Source organism: Bos javanicus, chromosome 28 (assembly GCF_032452875.1).
Source record: "Bos javanicus breed banteng chromosome 28, ARS-OSU_banteng_1.0, whole genome shotgun sequence".
Classification (NCBI taxonomy): Eukaryota; Metazoa; Chordata; class Mammalia; order Artiodactyla; family Bovidae; genus Bos; species Bos javanicus.
Window position 1 is genome coordinate 28,324,269 of NC_083895.1, and position 25,640 is coordinate 28,349,908.

General features: G+C 53.6%; 1 protein-coding gene across 2 annotated transcripts in view; it reads left to right on the forward strand.

Moving 5' to 3' along the window:
- The window catches only part of ADAMTS14 (ADAM metallopeptidase with thrombospondin type 1 motif 14), a 95,118-nt gene extending 70,619 nt beyond the window's left edge, over positions 1 to 24,499 (forward strand). For both annotated transcript variants that reach the window (XM_061405239.1, XM_061405240.1), the window contains exons 10-22: positions 47 to 160; positions 1,682 to 1,830; positions 3,747 to 3,922; positions 6,323 to 6,456; positions 6,834 to 6,957; positions 7,895 to 7,975; positions 12,239 to 12,402; positions 13,840 to 14,008; positions 14,467 to 14,599; positions 16,589 to 16,796; positions 20,398 to 20,527; positions 20,647 to 20,757; positions 22,494 to 24,499. In XM_061405239.1, coding sequence (XP_061261223.1) covers positions 47 to 160; positions 1,682 to 1,830; positions 3,747 to 3,922; positions 6,323 to 6,456; positions 6,834 to 6,957; positions 7,895 to 7,975; positions 12,239 to 12,402; positions 13,840 to 14,008; positions 14,467 to 14,599; positions 16,589 to 16,796; positions 20,398 to 20,527; positions 20,647 to 20,757; positions 22,494 to 22,963 — 2,163 coding nt within the window. In that variant the 3' untranslated portion in view covers positions 22,964 to 24,499. The remainder of the gene's footprint in view (positions 1 to 46; positions 161 to 1,681; positions 1,831 to 3,746; positions 3,923 to 6,322; positions 6,457 to 6,833; positions 6,958 to 7,894; positions 7,976 to 12,238; positions 12,403 to 13,839; positions 14,009 to 14,466; positions 14,600 to 16,588; positions 16,797 to 20,397; positions 20,528 to 20,646; positions 20,758 to 22,493) is intronic.
- The last annotated feature ends 1,141 nt before the right edge of the window (positions 24,500 to 25,640 follow it).

Consider the following 25,640-nt stretch of genomic DNA (forward strand, 5'->3'; position numbering starts at 1 on the left):
TGGAGGGCCAGTCCAGCCCGGTGACCCCATCCCCCTTGCCGCACAGTTCAGGACCTTCGAGGCCTGCAGGCAGCTGTGGTGCAGCCACCCCGACAACCCGTACTTCTGCAAGACCAAGAAGGGGCCCCCGTTGGACGGGACTGAGTGCGCGCCAGGCAAGGTAGCTGTGGGCTGGGGCTGCAGGCGGAGCGCCTTCCTGGGTGCCGGCCCCTAGGGGGACCTGCCCTCCGCCCAGTGTGGATGTGAGTGCATGGTGGCCAGGGCAGGGTGGGAGTGTGGGACAAGAGTGAGCCTTGCGTGCAGGCAGATGGGTGTGGAGTCCTCACATGAACTCTCACACTCCCCCTCTCCTCCCCGGGACCACAGTCTTTGGCTTCTACAGAGAGCAGGTTTGGCCTTGTCTCATATGCGTCAGCAGGCACATTTACTCCCATTTTACAGATGAGGAGACTGAGGCCGAGGCTGGTTAGGGAACTTGTGGAGGTCAGAGGGTGATTAGCGGGGGGCGGGGGGGGCTTGTTCAGGGGTCCCCGGGTCTGAGAGTCTTGAGCTGAGTTCTGAAACCCCACCTCTGCTCTATCGCTGGCCCTGCCTCTCCCCGAAGCTCTCTGTGGTGACCTTGGGCCAGCTCTGTGTCATCCTCTGACCAAGCACGTCCCTCTCCTTGGCTTCTTGTGAAGTTAGGAGTCCTGTCAAAGCAAATGAGGGCGCTGGGAAGAAGCAGGATGCTGCCCCCACCAGCCTGTCCTCTGCCCTTCACCCTCGGCCCTCAGCAGACTCACATCTGTAAATGGTCTGTCCCTTCACAGATGGGTGGAGCTTCTTTTAAAAATCTCTATCCCTACAGAGTCTGACTCAGTCTGGGGGTGAAGCTGAGACATCCGGAGTTTTAAAAGTTCCCCTAGTGACTCTGAGGCTGAGAAACACTGAGTTCTCTCTTGCAAATGGCCTGGACAGCTTTACTGTATTTCTTACCTATGGCCCTACAGGAGGAGGGAAGGGAGTTAACCTGGGCTGAGCTCTCCTTTGTGCCTGGTCTTGTGCTGAGGCCTTTGTGCGTGTGGTTGCCTTCAGTTCTGAGAACAGTCCCATTTACCAGGCAAGTACACTGAGGTTCAGCGAGGTGAAGCTCTTCCAAAGCCACACACAGCTAGTAATGGCCAAGCCAGGATTCAAACCTGGGCTTCTTGGACTTGAGGCATACACCCTCCACTGTGTGGCTGGACCTCCCGGGTAGCTGGCTTCCCTCCTATGAACATACCTGCTTGGAGTCCCAGATGGTGATTTTGAGGTCCAGAGCCAAGATCAACTGTAGATTGTGTGGGAAGATTATGTCTTCTCTCCCTTATCATCTCTTTGTGCCTCTGGGGGTGGTAAATCAAATAATTGCAGCTCCTGTCATTGTTATTATATCACCTGCTGTTATTGAAGGGCTGTATGTGAGTGCTCACAACAACCCTGTGGGCGAGTGCTCTTATCCCCATTGTCCAGCTGAGGAGTGGGCTCTGAAAGGGATATTCTTTGCTGAGGGTCATTCAGCTCACAGTAGGCACTGGATTCCGTGTGACCCTGAGGCTGGTGCTCTTAGCATTCCTTTCTCTGGGCTCACCCACGGTACCCAGTTGGGTACTTTCTATGGCAGTGGCTCCAGGATGACCTCACACTCTCTGCTCCATCCCAGTGGTGCTTCAAAGGTCACTGCATCTGGAAGTCGCCGGAGCAGACTTATGGCCAGGACGGAGGCTGGAGCTCCTGGACCAAGTTCGGGTCGTGTTCACGGTCCTGTGGGGGCGGGGTTCGATCCCGTAGCCGGAGCTGTGACAATCCCCCGTGAGTGCACTTGGCTGAGGTGGGCAGGGCAGGGGCCTGAGGGGCTTGGAGGGGGAGACACTGGGGGGCAGGGCCCAAGAAAGAAGGTCCCCTGCAGGTGGCTACATATTCCAGTGGATGAGGACCCAAATTGTTGCGGGCACCAAATCACTTCCACCTCGGTCAGACATCTCCCATTGGGTCTGACATCTGAGGACAGGTCTGAGCTGGTGATTCTCAATATTTCATGTGCAGAGAGTCTGGGTGGGCCCAAGGCTTGGTCAGTTCAACAAGCCCTTCTGTGACCCTGATCCTGCAGCTAAACTTTGAAAAAACACTGTTCACTAGCCATATTTTCGGAGAATAAATTCCCCAAGTCTGTTTCCTACTACATGAAGCAAAACTTCTTCAGTTTTTCTTATCTCTTTCTAATGTCAAATCCTCTCCTTGCTTCCCCGCCCCCCATTTTTCAGCATTCTTGGGGAGCGATCTATTTCTCCCTTTTATCCTCTCCATGGGTTCCCCTCCAGTGGTTTTGGTACCTCTGAGCACCAGCTGTTTATGGCCTCCATCTCCCGAGCTGATGCAGCCTGCTTAGAACAGCTTCATGGGAGCTGGGGGCTGGCCCAGTCTGACCCTGTGGGTCTGCTGGTCCCAGGAACCAGGGATGCAGAACCTCTGTGGGGCAGGGCCAGCCTAGCCCTCACAGCAATGAGGGATGTGATGGGGACCTCAGAATGGCAGGGTCCTAGGATCACAGAGGCTCAGTGGTGGTCATCTTCTCTCCAGCATCTCCAGGAGTAGTCCTTCCTACTCTGCTGCGTGTATACCTCCAGGGATGGGACTCTCAGTGCCTCCTGTTCCCATGTCAGATGGCCATACTGACCTTTTACAAGTAGGAGCCAAAGAGAACAGCCTTGTAACTTCAGCCTGTTGGGGGTATGAAAGCTGGGTTAGAGAAAAGGCCAGCGGTGCCCACTCTGGATAAACCACCTCCTGGTCATGACACATAGTTATTCCCTTGATCGAAGCTCCTGTTTATTGAACTGCTCTGAAATAACTATTTTTATTTTATGAGGCTTAAATGAAATATTATGTGTACTCTCCCCAGCACAGTTTAAGCGCTAATGAAGGACGGCCTCTGTTCTAATTACTCCGGGGTATGGACTGCTTTCTCTGCGCCAGGTGGGGTGCTCAGCACTCCTGTGCATAAGCCCATATAACCCTCCCAGCACCTCTGTACAGAGTTCCAGGAGCCCCATTCACTTGAATACTTTGTACCTGTAATCTAACCGAATCCTTTTTAATTTAATGGGGACGAGAGTACAGATTGCTTAAGGATACCTTTTTAAAATTTATTCTTCACAGACACACCAGGAGGTAGATAAAATAAGAGGTGTTATGGTCCCTCCTTGAAAGGGGAAATTAAGGCATAACAGGACTTGGGCGTAGATTCAGCTAGATCTTTTGACTCCAAACCCAAGTCTCTTTTACCTCTCCTTAGTTTATGGTGATATTAAATGGAAGTGGATGCAAATGAGAGCAGCGGAGTCCTGTGTTGGGGGCCTACTGTGCGTCAGGCCTGTGTAGCGGGTGAAAGAATACACAAAGATGAGTCAGACTGATTTCTCTTCCAGCCCAGCTGGAGCGGTTAGTCTTTCCCTCTTGTCTTCCTCCTCTCCACCCCGTCTCTTGCCCCGTTTCTTTCATTCTGTCTTCTTCCGATCACAGAAACACTCAAATAGGTGGCATATGCCTGAAGGGACCAAAAGACTCTGAGCTCAGCAGCCCTCACAGTGGGGTTCCCCCCTAACTTCCAAGTTAGTGGGGCCCCGTTTTATGCTCCTCTAAAGGGCTGAGCCACCCAGGTGGCTGTGGGAAAGCCTGCCACCCGTCCAGCCTTTCCAGCCAGCACAGTCTCTTTATGCCTGTCCCAGCCCAGCTTACGGAGGCCGCATGTGCTCAGGGCCCATGTTCCAGTACCAGATCTGCAACATCGAGGAGTGTCCGGGGCCCTACGAGGACTTCCGGGCCCAGCAGTGTGCCAAGCGCAGCTCCTACTACATCCACCAGAACGCCAAGCACAGCTGGATCCCCTATGAGCCGGACGATGGTGAGTGGGGCTCTGTTCCCTCCACCTCCCGCCCCATGGCCTTGGGCCTCTGCTGGGTCCTTATCTTCCCAGACAGGGCCTTCCTTGCCTGGCCCACCAGTGAAGGTGGAGGGACAGTGGCAGCACCCAGAGGGGCATTGCAGTTGGCAGGTTTGCCCTATGCCTTTGTGCAGACCTTTGCACTGTATACATTGGGGGCCCACCATCGTCACGAAAATCATCCTGGATTTGAATTCTTATGCTGTGTCCTGGCTGATGCGAGGGCAATGTCTTGAGCAGGGGTCACTTGGCCCAGAAGTACCATTGAGGCCGGCGGCAGTGCTGGTGGCGGGGCGGGTGCTTTCAAACATGTCCTGCCGTGGGCGGAAGGCCCAGGTGCAGGCATTCCTCGCTTTGCATCACCAGAGTCCAGAGAAGCTCAGTGCTATTACCGACCATGTTTTTAGGTTTGTACTGATTGTACTACTGTTTCAGGCGTTAATGAAAATGATTGGAAAGTCAGGTCAATGGGACCTGTGGGATCCTCCCACTGAGCCCCTCCAAACTGCCCCTGGACACAGGCCGTGGGACTCATGCAGAGGGTCAGAATTTTGGGGCTAAGCCAGTGCCTGTCTATATTGGAGCTTTTTCAGTGATGTCTCTTGTAGTGGCAGAGGATGAGATGGTTAGATAGCATCACTGACTCAACGGGCATGAATTTGAGCAAACTGAGAAAGAGTGAAGGACGGGGAAGCCTGGTGTGCTGCAGTCCATGGAATCTCAAGGAATCGGACATGACTTAGTGATTGAACAACAATAACTCTTGGCTCCGAGACAAGCCAGTGAAGGGCTGGGACTCACGCCAGCTTAGTGTCTTCAGGCTGGAAGGATCTTCAGCTGTTCTCTGAATCTCCCTTGCTTGGCCAGCCTTTCCATGGTCCTTCCACAACCTGATGCTCACCCCCTACTACCCAGCCCTCAGCCTCAGGCAGTGCTGATCAGAATGGCCTTTGCTCTCTCTAACCCAGGGCTTCCCTCTCATAGCCCTGGTTTCAAATCACCATTGCAAGACCCTCCGTTCTTCAGCTCTCATTTAGAATGAGAGTCTTCAAGTTGGAAGGGACCTCAGAGGGCCTGTGTGTTGCCCGCCAGAGCACAGACCCCTCCGGGACATGCTTGCAGGGAGTGTCTCTTCCCTGCTTAGACTCCCCCTAGTCTGGGGAGCTCACCACCTCCATGCCACTGTTGGCTGGCTTTCAGGGCTGCCTGGAAACCCACTTGCTTGAGGTATACTGGTCAGGGTCTTGCCTTTCTTTGGGAGGGTGAAAGCTCCCTACCCCTTGGCCCCTGGCCCAGGTCCCACTGAAAGTATGGCTGCTCCTGTGTGTGAGATCCAAAATGATACTGGATGTTGGGACTCTAGACTCAAGTCCTGAGTGCTGGGACATGATGTCACTGGGCAACAGGGACCTTAGGGTTGAGGAGCCAGGAGCCAGATGGTTCCTGACAAATTTTGCTTTGGAAGCTTTGCAGATCCATCCAGAACCCACACAGGCAACCCACACGGGGTGGAGAAGGGCTGCAAGGTCAATGGGACAGTTGGACTTTGGGTTTTCCCAGGACTTTTACACAAATTCCAGGAAGTTAGCTAAACTCCAGTCTCCCCTTTTCTAAGAAACACAGCAAATGTTTATATGTTCTCCGGAACCTACTTTTATAGGACATTAATAGCCTAGACAGAGAACATTTGATTGTTAAAACTAGAAAGGACCTCTGGAAAGGATCTCCTTCCTTCCGTCACTGCTGCTCCATTTTGTAAGCCCAAACCCAACCACTGTTCACAGACATATTGAGGTTCACTGTCATGTGTGTGACTGGTGAAGTGTATGTAGAGATCAAAGCAGACTCTGGCCCAAACCAGACAGCCTGGGTTAGAATCCTGGCTCTGCCACTTCCTGGGTGGCTGAGTGGCCATGAGCAAATTCCTTAACCTCTTTGGTCCTTGGTTTCCTCCTCTGTAATGCTAGAACCTACTTCCTGGGGAGTATTGAGAGGTTTAAATTAGCTAATTCACAAAAAGCATTTAAAGTTGTACATCAAGAATGTATAAAGGTTTGGCACATAGTTAGCTTTCATTAAGTGTTGGCTAATTGTTGTTATTGTTTTATCACTTGCTGTTTCTTAACAGCGTGATGTGGCATTTTACTGATGGGGGTAATAAATAAGGAACTGAGGTTCAGAGAGGTCAGATAAGTTACCCAAAGTTACATGGCTCCTAAGTGCCATAGCAGGGATCTTATGCCCAGCTCCACCCCAGAGCTGGCCCCTGGGACTTCCTGTTCCAGCCACGTACTAGTGTCGGGCTAGGCCAGCCCACTTTCTGCGAGCCCAGCCAGCTCAATGTGTTCCGTTTCCCCACAGATGCCCAGAAGTGTGAACTGATTTGCCAGTCAGAGGACACAGGGGACGTGGTCTTCATGAACCAGGTGGTCCATGATGGGACTCGCTGCAGCTACCGGGACCTGTACAGTGTCTGTGCCCGCGGCGAGTGTGTGGTAGGTGGCCCCCTCTGGACCACCCGCCCCCTGCCTGCCCCAGGAGACTGGAGGGCTACAGCGCCTCCCCCTCCTTCTGTTCCCTGGGAAGACAGGCATCACCTCACCTTCCCTACCCATGACACCTCTTGTCCTCAGCATAACTCTGGGATGCTGGAAAGGGGTCTCTGCCCAGCCGCATTCAAGGAGAGGCGTGGCTAGGTTTCAGAGCTTGACTGTGTCACATAGCATGTTTGTGGCAGAGTCCCATCCAGGAATGCCTCTCAGTCTACGGTCCTTTCATGTCTGGGGACTGGAGAGGGGGCCAGGGGCTGCCGACCGCATGTGGCAGTGTGGGTGTGGAAGCCTCCTTTCGCTGACCCCATCTCTGACTTTAGCCCGTTGGCTGTGACAAGGAAGTGGGGTCCATGAAGGCAGATGACAAGTGTGGGGTCTGTGGCGGCGACAACTCCCACTGCAGGACTGTGAAGGGGACACTGGGCAAGGCCTCCAAGCAGGCAGGTGAGCAGGTGGGGTTGGCGGATGACCAGGAGCAGTGGGGTTCTGGTCCAGCCAGGGCCCTAGAGAATGAGCCATCCCTAGTTGAGCCCTTTCCTGCTGAGCCAGGCCACAGTTCAGGCAGGGAGAGGGGGCCCTGGAGCCTCTGCCCTGACTGTGGTCCCTCACCATCCAGGTGTGCTGTGCCTGCACTTGGGCTCAGGAGCTCAGAAGCATTTCCGGCTCAGCACTGTGGGTCATAGGAACTAAGCTTGGCCTGGGCCTGTTGCTGGGAGTGAGGGTGAGATAGGTCTAAAGATGAGGCCCAGGCTGGACTAGCAATTTTCCTTTTCATCCTCATCTTTTACCTTGTTTTTTCATTTGTTGTTTTTTTAACTGAAGTGCTTCCTGCTTTGAACTCCTGGTTAAGTTCTTGACTTCTCTCCATACCTCTATTGAAAAGGGCCAGATATTAGTCCTTTACACTTTAGTTTGAATTAGATTCATTTCCCCTTTGGGAGTATTTCAGCTTTGCCTTGTCTCTCCTTGTTGGGGGAAAGTTGATAGTTCTGAGAAAGGTTAGTTTTCAGGCGTTGGATTGGGAGGATCATGGGGACCCCCTAATGCTGGATCTTCATGGCTTGTTTCATCTAAATCCCTACAGTGTCTTTAAGTATGAGAAGAAAGGGGAGAGGGGAACCTCAGGAGAGAAGAGGAGGGTCAAGACAGTGGGAAATAGTAGCAAGTGACACACGCACTGAATCCATAGTTTTTATAGAGCATTTTAAGCTATGTAACTGTGATCCTCTCAGCACTTTGTAAAGAAGGGCCCGTTCCTATTTACAGATAAGGAGACTGAGCTTCCAGGGTGCCTGTGAGGAGCGGGGGTGATGGGAGATGCTGGGCGTGGTGCTCCCAGCTCAGGATGCTCATGATTTTTCTGGAACCTCTTCTGTGGCAGGAGCTCTCAAGCTGGTGCAGATCCCAGCAGGTGCCAGGCACATCCAGATTGAGGAGCTAGAGAAGGTCCCCCACCATATTGGTGAGTACGGGGTGCTAGGTGATGGGCAGCCAGCCCCTGGGACCTGCCCTCAGGTGTGGGGGAGCTGGGAGAACGGAAGAGAAGATTCTAATGTAGGGGACATTTCTTGAATTTGAATAATGTGAGAGAATGCTTTTTTGTTGATTGATTTTTCATTTGTGTTGAATTGGAAAAAGGCTCCATGCTTCAGATTTCAGAAGGTATGAAAGGGGATCCAGGGGACATTCCTTCCACCCTCTACCCCAGGAGCACTTTCCTTCCCCAGGGGCAACCACTGTTCATTTCTTGTGCACATAGGTACCTTTTAAAGGTAACCCATTTCCATAGAATGTATTAGTTAACGTTTGCTGTATAATACATCATCCCCGAACTTAGCAGCTTCATGCAGCAAGTGTTTATTAGCATCAGTTCTGTGGATCCCCTGTTTGGGCTGGGCTCAGCTGGGTGCTTCTTCTAACTCATCCTCCTGGAAACTCACTCACCCAAGTGCAGTCAGCTGGTGGGTCTGTAGGGACCTGGTTGGTACTGGCTGTCAGCTGGGGTGACAGGGTCATGTCCCCAGCTGGCTAGCCTGGGATTATGCACGTGGGATCTGTTGCATGGTCCTCAGGAGTGGCAAGAGCAGGCAAACCCCGATGTGCAAGCCCATTTCAGGTCTCTGCTTGCGTCCTGCTTTCTCATGTCCGAGTGGTCTAAACAAGCCCCATGGCCAAACCCAGACTCAAGAGGTAGAAGCAGAGTATCTCCTAATGGGAGATGTGGTACATCACAGTGCAAAGGGGTGAACCAAAGGAATAGGAGGAATTTGTGGCTGTTTTTGCAGTCTACCAGAGGGACCCTTCAATTATTCTTATTATAATGATGCTTAAACACATAATCTCTAAGCTGGATGCCTACCCTTTATACATGCAGCAGTTATACAGCTTTAAAACCAAGACATCAAAAATGACAGCCCCCCCGAATCAATCAGTAGAATTAAAATTAAGCCCATAAGTGTAAGAAGGGGAGATTTTTGTGTGTTTGTTTGCTTCATTCTGGTTTTGCTGAAACTACAATTGACATCAAAAAATGAGCATGTGCAGAATAGGCAAATCCATAGAGACAGGAAGTAGGTTGATGGTTGTCAGGGGCTGGAGAGAGGGGAAAATGGTGTGAGTGACTACAAATGGGTCTCAGATTTCTTTCAGGGGTGATGAAATGTTCTGGAATTAGATAGTGGTGGTGATTACACAGTCACAGAATCGCACCCTTTAAAAGGCAGAGTTGTATTCAATGTGAATTTTATCTCGATTGAAATCACATTAGTATGGTTTGGAGCAGGCTCCTGGCGAGCAGGGGGGCAGAAGGCTGCTGCCCACATGCTGGGCAGTGCTGGGTTCCCCACACTTGCCTATGTTCACTCCTTACAGAGGGTGCGTGGGTGTGATGGCCCTGGGCCATGGCCTGTCCAGAGCCCCCTCTTACCTACCACAGCCACCAACTCGCACTGCTTGTTACCAGCTCATCATGAACACAAACACAAAATGTAACATCTCTGGGAAAGTTCATATATTACAAAAATGCCAACAGTCGTGTTTTTAGGTTATTATTAAAATAATAGAAAACATTTTAAAAATCTCCTGGGGAACTTGCACTCTCTGTGCATCTACATTAGCCCAGCTGTAGAAATTCCTCACCTGGTCTGGAAGGCACCTGAGTGGAGTTGAAGTAGGCAGAAGGGGAAACTGAGGCCCTAAGTGGGTTATGGGTGATTTGTGCACCCTCATTCACCTGCAGGATGAGCCAGTCTGGACCCTGGTGTCCGATCTCCCAGCCGCGTGCCCTGCCAGCCACACCTCTGGCTGTGAGATGGGAGGGCTTTGGCTAGGCCATCTCCCTGCACACCTGCCTGTCTGGCTCTGGGGAATTGTGCCAGCACAGGGGCTGGGGAGGGACAGGGGCAGGAAGAGAAGGTCATTTGCCCTTGAAAGAAGGTGGTTACAAATACTTCTCTTATTGCAGCCCTACGGATGATTCCATACTGTCAGCAGCCCCTTGGGCTGCCTGTCCAGCTCCTTCCATCCATCCCTACCCTGTGCAGATGTCTAGCCTTCCCAGGGAGCTAGCTCGATGGGCTTGTAGGTAGCAGACGGGCTTCTGTGGAGGTTGGGGTAGAGGCTTGTGGGATGAGTCCCTGAGGGTTAGAGCTCTCCAGGAGCTTGTGTGGGAAGGAAGCAGAGCTGAGACCTGTCGTTGGCACAGATTGTGTGACTATTATGTGTGTGAGATCCACAGCAACCCTGGCAAAAGTGTGCAGAATATACATGTGTGAGTGTGTGTGCATGTGCCCGTGTGTGCACATGTGTGCTGACAGGGTGTGTGCTCTCTGGAGAAGCCTGGGACAGGTGGCTGCCTTGGCAGTGAAGGCCAAGGCCCTGTCCAAACACGTCTGGCACTCCTGGAATTTAGGGGCATGGACTCTGAAAGGAAGTGAAGGGAGAGAAGCCGTGCTTGTGGCACCCACTGTGTGTGGGGCCGGAAGCTGGCACTCTTCATTTGCTGGAGCCTCATGACAACCTTCTTTTTACCCCATCTTGCAGTTGAGGAAACAGGCCCTGAGAGGTTAAGAGAATTGCTGGAAATATGGAGCAGGTCAGTCGTAGGGCCTGGTCTCAGAGCTGGTAGGACTTGGATGGTGGAGAGTCCAGCCCACCACCCCCTGGAAGGTGGGGTGTACAGCCAGGGACTGGGGGACAGCAGTAGCCGTGAGCTATGGGGACAGACAAGGGCCCTGCCTAAGGCGATGCTTGGCGCTAGCCCAGAGGGTCTGGCCATTCTGGAGCTGGGCCAGATGAGGTTGTTGGGGGTAGGGGCATCTCTCCTCCTGCTCACTAAAGAGGCTGGCCCTCCTGAGAGCTGGACCAGCAGCCTCTGCGTGTCCAGGACACACCCCTGCCCATCTCGGAGCCTCTGATTCCCCATCTGGATTAATAACAGCACCAACCTCAGAATGCATGTGAGGATTGCACTTTGGCAGTGAGCAGAGTGACCAGCCTGTGGTTGGTGCCTTGTATCCCTGGCTTTTATGTTATAATTACCCCAGGTGGGGACACCCCAGGGCTCCAGAGCCTTGGCCTCCCCACCTGGCTGGGGGATCGGGTCCCAGGGTGCAGCCCTTCTCCAACCCCTGGTGCTTCCAGGGTGAATAAGGCTGTGAATCAGGGCCTTTGCTGGGGTGTCTGCAGCCTACACACCTCCTGCCCGCCAGCCAGCTCCAGTTGTAGGCTGTGAGTTACTCACTGGCTGGGACTGTAAGGGGTAGACGTTTACAGATTTTTTTTTATCCACCCACTCTGTGCTCAGCCCTGTTCTGGGCCAGGGACACCGAGGTAGAGGAGATATCCTGACAGGCTGTGGGAGAGACAGGATGTCTGTAATTGCAACTATAACTCAGACGCCGCTTTGATGCCAGTAGTAGTGCCTACCATTTATTATGTGCCAACTGCATGCCATGCACACAGCCTCGTTCTTTACATATATGAACTTTAATTGTCCCAAGAGCCCCTTGGCAGGGTAGGTGAGCATGGGATACTGTGATTATCCTCAAAGGGCATTCAAAATTTATACATGGTGAAACTGAGACAGCACAAGGACTCTAAGTAATTTTCCCAGATCAGTCTGACCCAAAGCCTATACTCTTAGCCTTTATGCTCTGCTATAGAGGTTGTTTGGAGAAGGAAATGGCGACCCACTCCAGTATTCTTGCCTAGAGAATCCCATGGTCAGAGAATCCCGGTGGGCTGCTGTTCATAGGGTCGCACAGAGTCGGACACGACTGAAGCGACTTAGCATGCATGCATGCATTGGAGAAGGAAATGGCAACCCACTCCAGTGTTCTTGCCTTGAGAATCCCAGGGACAGAGGAGCCTGGTGGGCTGCCGTCTGTGGGGTTGCACAGAGTCAGACATGACTGAAGCGACTTAGTGGCAGCAGCAGCACAGAGGTTGTTACTGTGCTGAGCCTTAAATGTGGGTGGAGATCTGTCAGGCAGGAAGAAGGGGAGACCAGGGGAGAGGAATGGTGTGCCCCAGGGTCCAGAGGCAGGGGTGCTGCCAGGGGGCAGTGGCACGACCCGTCTGACTGGGGAAAGGCTCAGGTGGGAACAGAGTGACAGGTAGGCAAGAGCCCCGAGGGACCCGTGGGGACGGCCTTGAAGCCCCGAGGTGTGGCTCATGCTCCTGTGGAGGGGAATAGAAATCTGTGTGACCCTCTCCCCATGGCCAGCGGTGAAGAACCAGGTCACAGGCAGCTTCATCCTCAACCCCAAGGGCAAGGAAGCCACGAGCCGGACCTTTACCGCAATGGGCCTGGAGTGGGAGTACGTGGTGGAGGGCGCCAAGGAGAGCCTCAAGACCAGCGGGCCCCTGCCCGAAGCCGTCACTGTCCTGGTGAGCCCTCGCCCGCGTGGTGGCCCCTGCCCACTCCCCTTGCTGCCCCAGCCCAGTCCCCTAACTCCCTGTCTCTGCTGCTGAGCCAACACTCCTGTTCCTGTTCAGGTGTCTTTGGGAGCCTGGACAAGGCCAAGGTGCCCTCCATACTTCCAGGCTGGTGGGATGGGAAGTGAGAAGGGAAAAAGAAACTACTGTCTCACTGTCTGATCAGAGACACCCCTTCAGGGAGCCTGTCCTCCATAATGCAAGCTCAGAGACAGGGCCCAGGAGGAGCTGGAGGACCTGGGTTGGTTCCCCCTGTTATTCTGCCATCTTCTGGTGTCCACTTGCATTGTGACTTTGCCAGCAAGTGCGTCCAATGGCCTGTGGCTCATGGGTGCTGTCTGACACTGCCAGCTACTGTCCCAGCTGGGACCCACCTCTGCCCACACCTCCTCTTCCTAGACCATAAGCCAGAGCTTGTGGATCAGGGATTGTTAACTTAGGAGACCAGGTCAGGAGAGCCTCTGTTGTCACTGACTGGTGACTGGGAGACCCTGGACATGCTTTGTTTCTGGTGATACTCTTGCTGGTCAGGGAGGTCCTAGAGGACAGGGTCTGAAGCCAGTCGGTGTCAGTATATTAATTCAATCCAACATGTGCTTCCTGTTCACGCTATATTTACTGCCCACTCGTACACCTATGGCCAGTTGATTTCCAACAAGAATACCAAGAACATTCAATGGGGAAAGAAGGATCTCTGCAACTAACGATGCTGGCACAACGGGATAGCCACAGGCAGAAGAATGAAGTTGAACCCCTGCCTCACGCCGTCTACCAAAATCAGCTCACAATAGATCAAAGCCCCAAGAACAAGAGCTAAAGCCATAGAACTCTTGGAGAGAATAGAGGGATAAATCATGACCTTGGATTCCTAGATACGATACCAAAAGCATGAGCAATGAAAGAAAAAAAAAAAAAGATAAACTGGTCTTCGTGGAAATTGAAAGCTTTTGTACATGAAAAGACATTTTCAGGAAAGTGAGAAGGTTACCTGAACAGAATGGGGGAAAGTATTTGCAATCATATATCTGATAAGAATCTCTATCGTAGACCATCTTCTAGAGACAGGCAGTGTGAGTGCTCTCGTGAGCAGGACAGACCAGCAGACATGGTTCCTGCCCTTGTTGGAACTTAGGTGTGTGGGAGGGAGAATCACCGATGGGCACACAGGCTGTTCAGGCCAGGCACGCAGTAGGTGCTTGGCCTGAGTTTTCCTGTGGCTATGGGTCTGAAAGTCCTCCCCAGGCCATACTCGGTGCTACCCCCTCCTGGCTTCCACTGGTTCTGCTTCTGACCCCACATCCTCCCTGGTGACTCCTCCTCTCTGGTCTCCCTGTGCTGGCCTTGCTCCCCGCCCTCCAGTCCTGTGCCACCTCCTCCGTCTCCCCTCAGGTACTCCCCCCAGCTGAAAGTGGCCCCCGCAGCAGTCTGGCCTACAAGTACATCATCCACGAGGACCTGCTGCCCCTTATCGGGAGCAACAATGTGCTCCTGGAGGAGACAGACACCTACGAGTGGGCACTCAAGAGCTGGGCGCCCTGCACCAAGGCCTGCGGAGGAGGTACCAGCCTGCCTGACTGCAGCCCCCTTGTGGGGCAGCCCAGGGCCTCTCGGGAGAGGAGCAGGAGGGGTCAGGGGGCTGAAATTGTCTCCACTTACCGTGGCCCCAGCTCATGCCTCAGTTTCTCCATCAAGGTCGCTGGGGTGTGACAGCCTGCCTGGGCAGGGCCTTGGGGCTGGGCTGGGGGTGCTAGAGACAAGCCTGGGGCAGGGTCTCTGCCCTGCAAGGGCTCCCCCTCTGTGCGGAGAGGCTGTGGTGCAGAGCCACATCCCCACCTGCACTATGGCAGGGACACCTGAGATGGGCTGGTGGCTTCCTTAGAAAGTGACTTTGGGAGGAGATGTTGCACAGGCCCAGAGGGAGGTGGGACTCAGAGCTCACAGTCCCTGAGGCTCTGGGCCAGGATAGTGGGGGGCCTGGCAGAACTGAGCCCCCACAGCAGGCTGCCCTCCTTCCAGGGATCCAGTTCACCAAATACGGCTGCCGGCGCCGACGAGATCACCACATGGTCCAGCGGCACCTGTGCGACCACAGGAAGAGGCCCAAGCCGATCCGCCGGCGCTGCAACCAGCACCCATGCGCCCAGCCAGGGTGAGTGCTTCCGGGGGAGGGACGAGGTGGCTGAACACAGACGTCCCGCAGCCCTGACCTCAGGATGAGGGGTGCTCCTCCAGCACTGGAGCGTGGGGGCACACAGACCCTGCAGCCGGGACTCTGAGCAGAGAGTACCCACACACCAGACTCTGCCCATGGCCAGCACTGCCCTCCTTGCCTATCCATCCCCTCTGAGGTTTCTAGATTAGCTTTCACTCCCAGAAAGAGGAAGATGCTGCCTTTGTTCTGTCCCTCCCAGCATCCTTTTACAGGTGGGGAGGCTGAAGCCCGATCTGTGGACCCAGCTTTCTCTCCATGATCCAGGGGGTCCATGGAGGTGAAGATGAGCTCAGTGCTTCCAGGGCCTAGGTTGGGGCATGTCCACCAGTTCCTCTGGCCAGTCATCTGGGGCCCAGGCACACGGCCTGGCCTGCCAGCTCCCAGCCACGGTCTAGCCCCTGATTGGGATTCCCTGGCTCTTTTGAGCACAGGGTCATGTTCTTGGGGGTATTTGGAGAAAAGAGAGGCTTTTTTTCTCTTCTCTTGGGGCTTAGGGGAGAAAAGAGCCGTGATTGGTGTAGGATCGAGATCTGGCCTCTGAGCCTGTTGCCCAGCACCCCCTCAGCCCCTAGCAGGCTTCTCTAGTGGCCCTCAGGCAGGGCCGAGGGTAGTGGGCTGGCAGGAAACCACAGAGAACCAAGTCCGCCCACCTGCCTCCCTGGAGTCCTCTCAGGGTTAGGGAGGGGATTCCGATTCATCCTTGCTGACCCATAGCAGCTCTGCTCCTGTAGGGCGGAGGGGCCTGGGGCCAGGGTGGGAGCTAGTGGCCGGTGCTCGAGCCTGCCATGGCCTCCCTGTGTCCAGCCCCAGGCCACGGTCCCCAGCCCCCTAGCCCTCCATGCTTTTCTTTGATGCGTTACTTTTTATTCCGGCCACTTTCCACACAGATACTGGTGGTCACAGAGTATGTGGGGCTAATGCCTTCATGACCCTCAGCAGGTCACCCGCCAGAAACATGGCTTGTTTCTTCATGTGTTAAATGCCAGGTGAAGTTTGAGGGCTTTTTGTTTTGTTTTCTAAAGGAAGGGATTGGCTGAAACCCCTGGTTTACTAAACGGTGTCTCAGGAAATAGAGGAGTGGCATTTGGGGGCTGCCCTCCCTCCATCCTGCCACAGGGATCTTGCATTTTCTCTTTCTAGACAAGAGCGGTTTTGCTTTGGTCTAACTCTTCCAGAGGGCATCTGCTTAAGATGCCACTGGGAAGTTGCTCTGTGGCTAAAGCTAAAAGATGCTTGGAGACCACCAGCTTGGCTGATGAGCCAAAGCTCTGCAGGCACTGGCGGTGATGGTGACAGAGCCTACGTTTATGACACACCTGCTGTGTGCCAAGCACTCCGCCACATGCTTTATGTATACATGTCCTTTAACTGTCCCGAGACCCCCCTGGAGGCTGGGGTACTTCTGCTTCTTTTGTGGCACACGGACTCTCTAGTTGCAGTGTGGGCTCCAGAGCTCATGAGCTCTGTGGTTTGCAGCACACGGGCTTAGTCACCCTGCAGCATGTGGGATCTTAGTCCCCCAACTAAAGATTGAACCCATGTCCCCTGCATTGGAAGGCAAAGTCTTAACCACTGGGCTTCCAGGAAAATCCAGAGTGTTGAAAGAATCCCGATGTAAAGGTGGGCTGACTGTGGCTTAGAGCGGTCAAGAGCTTGCAAGGTGCAAGGACCCGCAGGGTGGCAGAATTTAAATAGGCGTTATACCCGTTTTTTAGATGAGGAAACTGAGGAGGGAATAAGTGACCTTCCTAAGGCCGCACACCCGGTGGCTGCAGAGTCAGGTGGATGGCTTGGCCCCCAAGCATTCTGAAGCCCAGCCCTTCTCTCTGGCTCCTGCCTCCTGTGGTTCGGAGGGTGGGAGCAGCTCTGGGAGAAAGTATGCCGCAGTCCTGCCTTCCCTCTACCTTTCTCCCTGTCTGTCTCCAGGTGGGTGACGGAGGAGTGGGGCGCCTGCAGCCGGAGCTGTGGGAAGCTTGGGGTGCAGACTCGGGGGGTGCAGTGCCTGCTGCCCCTCACCAACGGTACTCACAAGGCCATGCCAGCCAAGGCCTGCCCCGGGGAGCGGCCTGAGGCCCGTCGGCCCTGCCTGCGCGTGCCCTGTCCACTCCAGTGGCGGACAGGAGCCTGGTCCCAGGTGAGCTGTTCTCAGACAGTACAAGGGGCTGGGCTAATAGGCACTTACCCTGGAAGTCCAGAAAGAGGTGGGTCTGGGAGGGGAGCTGCCGAGAGTTCTGGTTGTCCATGCAGGCAGAGTTTCTGGTTGAATTTCTCTCCCTGCATCTGATTTGATTTTTCTCAAAACTGAGTCCATCAGCTCCCATGTATGCTGGAACATGGGTTTGTTCTTGGCCTTTATATTATTCAGTATCTGCTTTGACCTTCACTGAGAGCTAGGAGGCCTGGGCTAATATCCCTGTGTTTTAGGTATGCGAATTGAAGCACATTCTTTTTAGTATTTATTTTTATTTGGCTGTGCTGAGTCTCACCAGGATCCTCCATCTTCACTGTGGCCTGTGGGATCTAGTTCCCCGACCAGGGATAGAAGCTGGGCCCCCTGCATTGGGAGAACAGAATCGTAGCCACTGGACCAGTAGGGAAGTCCCTGAAGCACATTCTTGCATTCAGGAAGTATTTACTGAGTGCCAGCTACATTGCAGGCGCACTGTGCTAAGAATGCCTAGAACCCATTTCCAACAGACCCGATTCTTGTCCTTGTGGTACTTACAGTCCAGTGAGGGAGACGTGAGACAAGTACCAGAGACAGAAGCATGCACCAGCTGCAGCTGGACCTGAGCAGAAGTAAACAGGATAACATATCAGGGAGGGCCTCTTTGAGGTGGTGACATTAGAGCTGTGACGTGAGGCATGAGCCACAGGAAGACCCCGAGGCAGGAACGACCTTGTTACATTCCAGAAACAGAAAGGGACTGGAGCTGAATGGGAGGGGCAGGGGTTGTAGGATGGCTTTGGAGAGGTGAGCAGGGGTCAGATGCTGCAGGGCTTTATGAGGAGTTAGTTATTCTGAGAGCAGTTAAAACCTTGAAAGTTTTAACATGTATCACAAGCTCTGGTTTCAGGTTTAAAGATCACTCTGGCAGCTCTGTAGCAAGTTCATTGTTGCGAGGTCAGCGAAAGAAAAGGGAGACGATAAGAAGGCTGTGGAATGGTCCAGGGACCACAGGGTCTTGTGTTTTCTTGAAAATTCACTGGGTTTGAGCTTTGAAGACAAGACGTAGAGTGAAATGAGCCAGACACAAAATGACGAATACTGTGTGATTACTTAACGTGAGGTACCCATAACAGTGAAATCCATAGAGACAGAAAGTAGAAGGGTGATTGCCAGGGGACTGGGGGAGAGGGGGTGGGAAGTTAATGTTTAATGGGTGCAGAGTTTCAGCTTGGGAAGAAGAATCAGTTCTGGAGCTGGGTGGTGAGGGTTTCACAATAGTGTAAATACACTCAATGCCCCTGAACCATGCACTTAAAAGTGGTCACAGTGTAAATTGTATGGTCTGTATATTTGACTATAATTTTTGAAACTTCAGCTGATCACAGAGATAAGCACAATAACGCCTATTATAATAGAAAAATATCAGGAAATATTATATATCTATCTATCCATCCATAGGAAATTATACCGAAAAAACCCCCATGGTCTGTTCATGTAATAAAATACTATACAGCAAGAAAAATAAATAAACTTGAACTGTACTTATCAACATAGATAAACCTCAGAAAAATAGGTGAGAAAAAGCACTGACGTATGAAGGACAAAAATACTTCCAATGGGGCTACCATTTATGTAGTTTAAAAAGACACAGCACAATATTTGAAAATATGCCAGAATGCTGATTTATTGACTTTGCTAGTGGGCTGTTTGAACAGGCGTTCATGACCAGCTTCCTCATACTTTTCTGTAGGCTTGAAGTAGTGCACGGTACAGAGTATTTGATTTTTATTGTTATTAATTTGGGGGGGTGCGCTGGGTCTTCGTTGCTGCATGCAGGCTTTCTCCAGTTGCGGAGAGCCGGGGCTGCGCTCTAGTTGTCGTGCACGAGCTTCTCATTGCGACGGCTTCTCTTGTTGCAGAGCACAGGCTCCAGGGCACGAGGGCTCAGTGGTTGCAGCTCTCAGGCTCTAGAGCTCAGTCTCAATAGTTGTGGCCCACGGGCTTAGTTGCTCTGAGGCGTGTGAGATCTTCCCGGACTAGGGATCAAACCCATGTCCCTTGCATCAGCAGGTGGATTCTTATCCACTGCCCACCAGAGAAGTCCAAAACAGAGTATCTTAAATAACTAAAAATCCCCACACAACCCATGCAGATTTTATATTCTTCTCCGTAACATATAGCTTTATTTGTTTGAATGTAAAACAGACAGATTGCTGGTCCATCAGGGACCCCTTACAGAGAACAGGTGACAGCTGGTGGAAGATCACTGGCCCTGTAAGACTGGCAGAAACATTCCAGAGCTATTGTGTTCTAACTCTTCATCCTGGGAAAATGAGCTGTCTTGGTCCCGTGGTTCTGTGTGGTGTGTGACCCCTGGGTCTCCCTGGGTCGTCACCTGCCCCCGTATGCGAAGTGGACCTTTGAAAGTCCTTCCCATCCCACTAGGAGAGGCTGTGCTCAGTGCTCGCAAAACCCAGTGACCTCAGGAGGCATGGGTTTGATCCCTGGTTGGGGGAGTTCTGCATGCCGTGTGGAGTGGCCAAAAGAAAGCCCAAAACAAACAAGCCCAGTGACTTGGTCACATGGGGCACCCTCCCTTGCTTTTCTTGAAGTGACCCTACCCATCTATTAGAGCATGGGGGGTCCAGGAGATGGTGTGTGTGGCAGTCCTCACCAATGGCCTTTTGCTCCTGGCACCCATGCCAGGACACTTTTGAGCATGTCTCTGTATGCTGAGTTTTGGAAAGCAAAGTCATTGAATGTCAGAGCTAGAGGGGTCTGTGGGGACCCCGACACCTAGCTCTCTTGGCTTAGCTGGTGTTACAGTCTGGGTTCCTGCATCCCCTTGACAAGGTATCATCAAGTGCATAGACCTGCCCCAGGTCCCTAGGACTGGTGGATGGCAACAGGGAGTGTGCAGGGTGATACACAAATTATTTGAGGACCCAGGTACAAACTAGACACAGTGGACATAAGCGGCAGTGCTGGAAGGGGGCCCCACAGGCCCCCTCCAGGAGGTGGGGAGGTTCGGGGGTTCTAAGATCAAGACAGTGGCTCTTTCCCACCTAGTTGAGGAATATTTGGGCTTCCCTGGTGGCTCAGATGGTAAAGAGTCTGCCTGCAATGTGGGACACCCGGATTCAATCCCTGGGTCAGGAAGATCCCCTGGAGGAGGGCATGGCAACCCACTCCAGTATTCTTGCCTGGAGAATTCCATGGACAGAGGAGCCTGGCGGGCTACAGTCCACAGGGTCACAAAGAGTCAGACATGACTGAGTGGCTAAGCAGCAGCAGCGGAGTATTTGAAGTTGCTGCACTGACCTGGAGAGGCTGTTGAGTGCAGTCCTTGTGCATCCTGGTCAAGGATCAAGTCAAGCAGAGGCTTGGCACCCTCCTCTGTACCCTTTCTGTCCTGCACATTGGCTGGGCTTCGGAGCTCACCGCCTCCTTCCTCTGTCTCTCTGCCCACCCCGGCCTGGCCCGCCCCCATCTTGCCCCCCCTCCACCCCACCCCGGCCTGGCCCGCCCCCACCCTGCCCCCCCTCCCCCCCACCCTCCATGACAGTGCTCTGTCACCTGCGGAGAGGGCATCCAGCAGCGGCAGGTGGTGTGCCGGACCAACGCCAACAGTCTGGGGCAGTGTGAGGGGGCCAAGCCGGACACGGTCCAGGCCTGCAGCCTGCCCGCCTGCGGAGGTGAGCCGGGTAGGATGGGGGTTGGCCAGCTTCTCTGGCCTAGACCTGAGGCCCAGCCTGACTGGCTTCCCAGCCCACTGGTACCCCCAGTACTAGAGCTTCTTCCCCGCCCCTCCCAGGAAATCTCCAGAACTCCACAGTGAAAGCTGACGTCCGGGAACTTGTGACCCCAGAGGGGCAGTGGGTGCCACAGTCTGGGCCTCTGGATCCCATCAACAAGATATCATCCAGTAAGTATATCTCTGGACCCTATCCCTTTCCCAGCCTCCCAGTGTCTGGCATCACAAGCACGGGCCGTGCAGTGGAGCAGACCCAGCTTCCAGTCTGTTCGCGTGACCTTAGCCTCCTGAGGTGACTATCACCACCTCACAGCCTTGGATTCCTCAGCTGTGAGCGGGGGGTGATGCTTGTAATGGCCCATGGTTCCTTATCTGCTGTTCCAGAGTAACTGAAAGCTGCAAATGTCTCCCTGAATCTGGTGCAGACTCATTGGGCAGCAAAATCGGAACTGAACGGACAAGAAATTAGTTATTCTTTTGTTACAGAAACATTGACATATTTGGTTACAAGGTGACCCCTCAGGCCCACCGGGGGTGTTATATAATATGAATACGGTGAAGATTACTTTTCTAACTTCCAAAGTTCTGAATTGTGAATCATATCTGGTTCCAAGGTTTGGGGATGGCAGTGGTAGTTCTGAGCTGTCTTTATACGGCTTTTGAGAGAATTAAATGATAACGTATGCACTCCTGCCTAGCTGCCAGCTAACATTAACAAAAACAGTAGCAGTCATTTCTCTCTGCTTCATGATCCTAAGCCTGTCAGTTCACCCTCTCATCTTTCCATCTATCTGCCCGTCCATCCATCCATCTGCCTATCCATCTATTAATAAATATTAACCAAGAACCTACCAGGCTTTATGTTCTGTGCTCCTTCCTAGGCTTCTTCTCTATTTCCCTTTCTCACTGTCCCAAGGACCAGGGTCTGTCAAGATGAGTAGCAGAAAGATCCCAGACCCTGACTCCTAATGAGAGGACCAGTTGGTTGGCTGTGTGACCTCGTGCACATCTGTGAACCTCTCTGAGCGCGGCAACCTGATCTGTAAAACAAAGGGGTCTGATTAAATGTCTTCAGGTTATCTCCTGGCTCGAGTCTTGCTGCTGCTCTGCTCCTATGCTGAGGCTCAAACGGTGAAAGCAAGCGGTGCAAGCGTCTGGTTTCCTTTCCTTTCACTCTGGGGAGCGAAGGGGAGCTCTCACTCTGGTCCTAGAATTCTGGCGCCATCTAGAGGCCACTTGTTTTCCATTTTCCCTAACATTTCTCGTTCCCCTTAGCCTGCACCCTACCTTTTCTCTCCTCGCTTTTTCTCCTTCCCCCTCCCCCTTCTTCCTTGTCCCCTCCCTCTCCCCTTCCTTCTCCTCCTTTTCTCTTTCCCTGGCAAAAATTAGTAGAAAGCTAAGCTCCTGACCTCACATTGTCTGGAAAGACCTACCTGAAGTTATCACAAAAATGCAAAAACCGTTTTTTGATGACATTTAAGCCAAAGCAAACAAAACTAATACGGTGAGCACCCCTCTATGCCAGAAACTTTTTAAATGCTATTTTCAATAATATTATTATTATTTGGTAAATGTCAGCATTATCTCCGTTTTTACAGAAGAAACTGAGGGTTGAAGAGTTTAAGGCCTCTCAGCTTTTAAGTGGTAGAGCCTTGAATGGAACCTAGATTTGCTTGATGCCACAGTTAGTGGTAAGGGGGCTTAGTGTTTCACATGCGTGCTGACTGGTGGCAGGACATTTAGGCTGCTTGTCACACTGCGTTACCAGCTGCCTGCCCCTGGCCGGAGTGGACCAGATTCCTCAGGGTTGACTGGGAGGTGGTGAGGGTGGGAGATGAAGGACTGAGTAGGCGGTGGGACCTGGTGGATGGGCACCTCCAGCATCAGTCTTTGTGCTGTGTGTGCAGCGGAGCTCTGCGTGCGGGACAGGTCCATCTTCTGCCAGACGGAAGAGCTCGATCGCTACTGCTCCATCCCCGGCTTCCACCGGCTGTGCTGCGAGTCCTGCACCAAGAAGACCTTGAGCCTAGACCCTGGCCTGGCCTCACCACCACCCTTCTCCACTCCTGGGAGCCCCTTCTCAGCACCCGTGGCCGCTCCAGATGCTGTGGAGCCCTCTGCGGGGCCAACGGGATCAGACCAGCGTCAGCGAGACCAACCCACACCGCTCCCAGGACCTCTGGGCACGAGCGCCCCCGTGACCCAAAGCTACTTTGCTCCCCAGAAACCAACCCCTACAGCATTCCGGGGCACTTCCCCGAGTGCCCCCTGGGGCTGGACCGGGGCCCCTACCCCAGCCTCTGAAAACAAAGGGCTGCTCAGGGAAGACCCGAAGCATTCAGGCACCAGCCTTCCCTCCACAGCCCCGGTGACATGAACCCGCCTCGCCCTTCCTGCCAGTCAAGTTTACAATCTCTGTGCTGCCCCGAGACCCCCGGCTCAGAGGACACAGCAGGGCGGGGGCCTGCACGGACTGTCTTTTAAATTATTTGCCTTCATGTCGTTCTAGTTTGGGGCTGTGACACTTTTCACCCTGTGAAATGGGTTTGAGGAAGAAAAAGATCAGGGAAAGTCCTAACCGGAGATACCTCAGCAAGCAGCCCAGGTGACCGAACCGAACCTCTCAGGGGCTCCTGTCTGTCTCTCCTGCAGGGACTGAGGGCCTGCTACCACCCCTCCCTCACCACCTGCCACCGGGCCCCACACTGGATCCATTTGCCAGGACTCGTGAGCACCCCGGTGGAGGCCCTGTCTACTGGGCCCCTCTGCCCAGAGAGGCAAAGCAGGACAGGGAAGGTGGAGGGAATACTCGCAGGTGGTCTGAGAGGAAGTGGGCTGGGGGAATTCAGCTACATGCCTAGGGTGGGTGGGAGGCAAGTTCATCTCGGACTCAGCTCTTTGTAGCAAGAGCTGCAGACAGCTCCTCCAGCCAAGGCCAAGAAGCAGAGTCCAGCTGGAGTGTGCTGGCAGGACGGCAGTGTCGGTGGCCACCTCTGCACCTGCAGATGGCACGTCCTGTGACTTCCAGTGCCTCCAGGTTACAGATGGGCCTCCTAACCTCACCCCAGCCCCAACCCCCCGAGAAGGGAGCTCTGGACAGCCTGGAGTATGTGTCCTCACCATCCAGGGGATTCCTAACTGGTGCTAGACCCCTGGCTGGACCAGGAATGGCAACTGTGGTCATCGCTTTGGTGCATGAAGGGAGCACAGCTGGAAGGTGACTTGGTGGAGCATGAGGAGTCGTGAGTTCTCAGACTGAGCCCCATCCGCTGTTGCCCTCTATCAAAGACCACTCCTGCTAGAGTCAGGGGTCTTCTCTCACCTGGCTTAAGCTGGGCCAGAGGTGTATTTGTGGTGCTGGGTAGGGGTAGGAGGGTGACCAGACTCCAAGGCTGAGGACCAGAGTCCACCCATAGCCAGACTCTGGGGTTGACAAGGGCCAAGTGCCCCAGGGCAGGACGTGAGCCTCTGCCCCATGGAGACACTGGCCCACCGTGCTGTAGGGCCTCAGCTGCCCCCCGCCACGTTACCTCCAATGACAGGTAACTTCCCTGGACCCTCTGGCTCTCTGGAAGCCACCCAGTTCCCAGGACCTCTCCAGGGGTTCTCACTCTGAGGCATGCAGAGGGTCTCCCAGACCCCTCAGCAGGCCGTAAGGTGCTGGCCAGTTCTTCTGTTCCCAGGGCAAAGGGGCCATTCTGAGCCAGGCTAGAGGAATAGGGACAGTGGGCCCCGGCCTGAAACCCCCTGGAGAATGGAAGCCCTAGAGGGGCTCCCCAGGGGCCCTCTCCACCTGCTGCCTACCCCCTCCCAGGGCAGCTGGGACACACACAGAACCATTCCTGTGCGACCCAGCCCACCTGTATCAAGTGCCTTTGCGATCGAGATCTTTAAATTTTTATGTATTTATTAACACTGTCCTTGGTGTTTGTTTTGGACCCGAGAAAGTTGTGGTGTGTTTTTCTTTTTCTCTCCATTTTAGCAAAAAAGGGACAGCAAAGCCAGAGCTCTACTGCCCTTGGCTGGTAAGATGATTGGGGTTGCGGGTGGACAGGGAGGGGTCAGAGCCACAGGAAGACTTGGCCCCCAGCCTCCTCACCTTGGTCACACTTGTTCTGGGGTTCCTCTGAACATCACCTTGGTGGAGAGGAGAGGCAAGAGCAGGGCTGGGGGCCTGGGGGTCCCACTTAGGCTGTTCCACCAAGTAGCTGTGTGGTCTCATGCAAGTCACTGTTCAGAATTTGGTCCAAAGGGTGGGAGCACCTGGGAGGAATTTGGGGGTCTGCATATGGAGGACGTGCTCATGAGCAGAGCTGTTCAAACACACAGGGGTGGCTTCTTTGCAAGGTGGTGAGCACTCTTTCCCTGGAAAAGTCCATGCAGGACGGGGATGTCGGACAGGAGGTGGAAGGAATATGATGGGTCTTATTGGGTGGGGAGGGCTGATGTGGAAATTGCTGTATAATTTAAAACTATGGTTCCACGCCTTACTCCTTGCCCATGACAGACATCACTAATCCATTACCACACCCTTTCAATGAGTGTTCCACAGGCGCCTCCCTGACAGCTGTGGGGCCCAGGGCAAGGGCACAGAGGCCCCCTCCAGGGACCTCACATGCCCATGTGTGTCTAGCTTTCAAGTCCAAGCTCCATTTATATCCCTGTGCAAACAGCTTCCCCTTGGAAACTAGCCCTTCTAAACACATCTGTCACTTGGACCTAGGGGTGCATATACGTGGTGACCCAGGCACACGTAGGGGGCTACCTTGGGAGATGCTACCACAGGCCCTAGAACTGCACTCAGGACTGCTGGGGTAAGGAATACTGGAGGCCAGTGTGCTCCGAGTGTAGCCTGCAGGAGGGGACTCATGGACCTTGGGGGAGGGTACCTGACCTTGGTGCAGGCCACCTCGCCGTGGTGGGTAGTATGGGTGGAGGGGGCCCTCTAAGATCTCCAACACCCCAGCTCTAACAGCGGTACTGGCACATTTCGTGGGGCAGGGATAGCACATGGAAACATGCCAATGCTGCCTGTCTTGTGCCCATGGCAGATA